The sequence below is a fragment of the Numida meleagris genome, chromosome 2 (assembly GCF_002078875.1).
Source record: "Numida meleagris isolate 19003 breed g44 Domestic line chromosome 2, NumMel1.0, whole genome shotgun sequence".
NCBI lineage: Eukaryota > Metazoa > Chordata > Aves > Galliformes > Numididae > Numida > Numida meleagris.
The window spans coordinates 7,883,389-7,887,437 of NC_034410.1; the positions used below are offsets into that span (position 1 = coordinate 7,883,389).

Consider the following 4,049-nt stretch of genomic DNA (forward strand, 5'->3'; position numbering starts at 1 on the left):
CCTCCCCTGAACGCCGCAGTCCCAACAACCCCGATCCGAGAGCAAACAATGGGGTTTTGTCTCCGCAAACGCGCGCGGAGTATGAAAAAAAAACCCATATATTAAAAATCGCGATTTTTTTTTTCCTGGCGTGATTTTCGTAAAACGACACCGCGGGCGCTGCTCTGCGCGCAGTCCCCGCAGAGAGCTCACACCTCCGGCAGCGTCTGCTCCTGAGCCACGCGCGGGGACGGTCCCCACCGCCGCCGGGCGCGGATGGCACCGCGGGGCCAAGGCAGCGCTCCCAGACAGGCTCCTCCCCGCGGTTACCCCGCGGCCCTTCATTGCCTCCAGCAAACGCGCAACTCCCCAAAAACCCGCGCAACCCCCCGCAGCTCAGAGGATGGTGTTCTGAACCCGTTTCGCCGGTCAAAGAAAAAATAAGTAAATAAGCGCAAGGTTGGCGGGGGGTGCCCGGAGCTGCCCCCGCTGCGTCCTGGGGCTGCGCGGAGCTGCCGGGGCGCGCTGCTCGCTCCGCGCGTGGGAAAGGGGGGGATCCTACAGAGGGAATAGCGCGGGGTTGCGGGCGGATATTTCCTTGCTATAATAATAATGTAAGCAGTAATAACAATAATACATCCGGACGCCGGTCTGAACGCGCAGCTCCGTTAGGCAGGGTTTAAGGGAAGGCTCGGGAGACGGGGGCCCGGAATTCAGGGAGGGCGCAGCGCATACTCACAGCCGAAGTCGGGCATTTTGGGCAGGATCATGCCGGCCGTGCTCGCCCGCAGCCACTGGTCCAGCTGGAAGGTGCCGGCGCTCAGCTTGATGGGATCGGCGGAGGGGTGCGCGGGGTGCGCTCCCTGCACTTGCGAATAGGAATAGGAGAGCGCCGGGTGCTGCCCGCCCAGGGCCGGGTACCCGTACACCGGGTGCCCGTAGAGGCCCGGCCCGCCCGGCCCCGCGGGGTGCAGCCCCAGGGCGTGGTGCTGCGGGTGGCCGCCCCCGGGTCCCCCCCCGCTCAGGAAGGCGGCTTTGGGCAGCAGCGCGCAGTGCGCGGGCAGCAGGCGCGGCGGCGAGGGGCTGTCGGTGCGCGGGCAGTCGGCGGGGAGCTCGGAGGAAGAAGAGGAGGACGACGACGAGGACGAAGACGGAGGGCTGCCGCCGCCGGAGCCGCCGGTGACCAGGGCCAGCGGAGCGCTCTGCGCCGCCGCCTTGGGAGGATCGACAGCCAGCAGCGCGTCGATGCGGAAATTTTTGGATTTTTCCATGGGAGCGGCGAAGGCGGCGGGAAGCACCGCGGCCCGGGCCGCGTCTCCCGGCGGCGGGGGCGGAGTGCGGCCGCGCGGCGCGGAGCGCCCCTTCAAGGCCCGCAGGCGGCTCCCATTGGGCCGCCGCCGCCGCCGCCTCCATTGGCGGTAGCGGGAGCCGGAGGCCGCCATTGGTCGCGCCGCGCACCTGTCACGGGCGGGGGCCGCCCCCCCCCCCGACGGCACCGCCCCGGCCCCGGCCCCGCAACCGCGGGGAGAGCGCGCCCCGGCGGGACCCCGCGGCGGGAGGCGAAGGCAGCGCACAGCCCGCAGCTCTTCTCCTCCTCATCATCCTCCCCCTCCCCGGTTGCCTCCGTTCCGTGTCCCCCTCTCTCCCCGCGGAAGACGCGCGGACGGCCCCGGCGAGACGCGCCCCCCCCGGCCCGCGATCCCCACCCGCAGCGCCGCCGGCCCAGACCCCGCTCCCGCCCCGACGGGGTCTTCCCTTCCCGCAGCCCCACCCGGGGGCGCAGCTCGTGCTCAGAGCAAGTTCGATTGTTCACTTCTTTTTTTTTCCCAATCGAACGCTATCATTTTTCTTCCTTCCCCCCCCCCCTTTTTTTTTCCTTTCTTCCTTCCTTTCCCTCTCCCCCAACCCGTCTTTTCCTTTTTTTTTTCTTTTCCTTTTTTTTAAATTCTTTCCCTTCCCCTCCTTTTTCCTCTTTTCCCCTTCCTTTTTTTCTTTTTTTTTTGTCAAATTTTACCTTATTTTATTTCCTTTTAATTTTTTCTTTCTCTTCCATTTCTTTTTTCATTTTCCTCTTCCACTTTCTTTTATTTTCTTTTCATCTTTTTCCTTCTCCCCCCCTTTTCTCTTTTCCGCTTTGTCTTCTTTTTGCTTTTCCCCCATTTTCCATTTTTTCTTGTCTTTCTCTTTACTTTTCCTCCTTTTCTTTTTGTCTTTTTCCATTTTCTTTTTTATTTTCTCTTTTCTTTCTGCTCTTTTTCCTCTTCCTTTTTTTCTCTTTTCACATTTTTTCCTTTTTCTTTACTCATTTTTCCCTTTTTCCTTTTTTTCTCCTTTTTTCTTCTTTTCTCCTTTTTTTCCCTTGTTTTGACCCTTTTTCCTTTTCTTTTTTTCCTTCCCCTCTTTTCTACTTTTCGTCCCCTTTCTTCTTTTTCTCTTTTTATTTTTCTATTTTCTCTTTTTTTCTTTTTTATTCCTCTCCTTTTTTCTCTTTTTTCTTCCTTTCTCTTTTTCCTCTTTCATTGTTTTCTTATTTCCCTTTTCCTTTTTTTCCTTTTCTTCTTTTTCCCTTTTCTCTCTTTCCTTTTCCTTTCCTTCTCCCCCATTCCCCATCCCGCTCCCCCCGCCCGGGTCACCCCGCACTCCGGCGGTTCCCACCTGTGTTGATCCAACGCCCTCCCGGGGCCCAACAATGCGCCGTTATCTCAACGGCGATAGCAGCGCGCCACCCGGCCCCCCCGGTGCTCCCCTTTGACCCCCCCGTGCCCGGGGCACACCGACCCCTCCGTTCCCACCTCTCCCTTTGAAGGTCGCCCCGGGACAGCCCCGTGGGAACGGCCGCAGCCCCGCGGGGGGGTGGCGGAGCCCCGCGGGACCCCCGGAGCCGCTCCGCACCTCACTGCCGACAGCGCGTCCTACACCGCGACATTCTGTAAATGAGATAATGATACATAAACCCCCCTGATAGATGTGACACCCCCGGGATGACTCTAAATGAGCCGCCCGCATCGACTGCTGATAATGGTGCGTTTATGAAAGCAATTTCGGTGCGAGCAGCGCAGGGTCTGCTCGGTGTAATCAGCCTGCTCGGCTAATGGACGGGGCGGGCGGAGAGCTATTGACACTCCGCTGCCCTTAACCTGTTTCCCAATAAAGCTGATTGGTTTTTGTCAATTCATCAGCTCACCGCTCTAGCTGCGACTGCATCAAAGCCGGATTTGCTCAGGGGAAATCAACAAGTCGCAGCGGGGGGAGGAGCGGGGGGTGCGGGGCTCAACCCCCCGGCACGGCACGGCACGGCACGACACGGCACGGCACGGCACAGCACAGCCGTCGGGGTGTGCCTGGAAAGGGGAAGAGTGGGACAGGTGGGGCCGGTGGCAGGGTTGGGTGATCCCCGGATCCCCTCCTTGGGTTCCCCCCTCGGAGCCTCTCCCTGGGTCCACCCTAGGTCCTATGGAGTCCTCTCCTTCGGCGCCCTCCTTAGGTCCCCTCCTGGCCCCTATCCCTATGTCCCCCACACTGTGACCCCTCCCGGTGTCCCCCCTCACCTCCTATTAGGTCCCATCTCTGCTTCCTCCTCCTTAGGTCCTCCGCTGGTGCCCTCCCACGGGTCCCCCTCCGGATCCCCCCCCAGGAAAATGGCATTTAGGTGGTGTCAGCCCCGCAAAGAGGGGCCGGTTTGCGAATGGGACCCTCGAAACCCTCCCGTCCTCTTCCCACCGCACCCGTCCATCTGGGGGAATAGCTGTCCCTGCGCGGGTAGGCCCCGGTATTGGAATATTTCCTTCATATTTCTCTTTAAAAAATATTGTATTTATTTGCTTTTTTTTTTTTCCCCTTCAAACCAACTTCCGAAGTTTCGTTCATCAGACTTACTATTCACACAACCAAAAAAATCGTTCCGTTGTCGCCAAAATCGCATCGCTGTTTCTACTCCTGCCGCAAGCCCCGCACAGAATGCCATTTATTTAATTTCCTTATTTTATTTTATCTTATCATTTTTTTTTTCCTGGACTAACGAAAGCCCGGCAGCCCCTGCTCGCCCCCAGCCCCACCCGCAGCCCCCGCCC

At 59.2% G+C, this 4,049-nt stretch overlaps 1 protein-coding gene across 1 annotated transcript in view; it reads right to left on the reverse strand.

Annotated features, from left to right (window-relative positions):
* The window catches only part of MNX1 (motor neuron and pancreas homeobox 1), a 3,479-nt gene extending 2,168 nt beyond the window's left edge, over positions 1-1,311 (reverse strand). Inside the window, exon 1 of the mRNA XM_021387914.1 lies at positions 719-1,311. Within this exon, the coding sequence (XP_021243589.1) occupies positions 719-1,250 (532 nt within the window). The 5' untranslated portion in view covers positions 1,251-1,311. The remainder of the gene's footprint in view (positions 1-718) is intronic.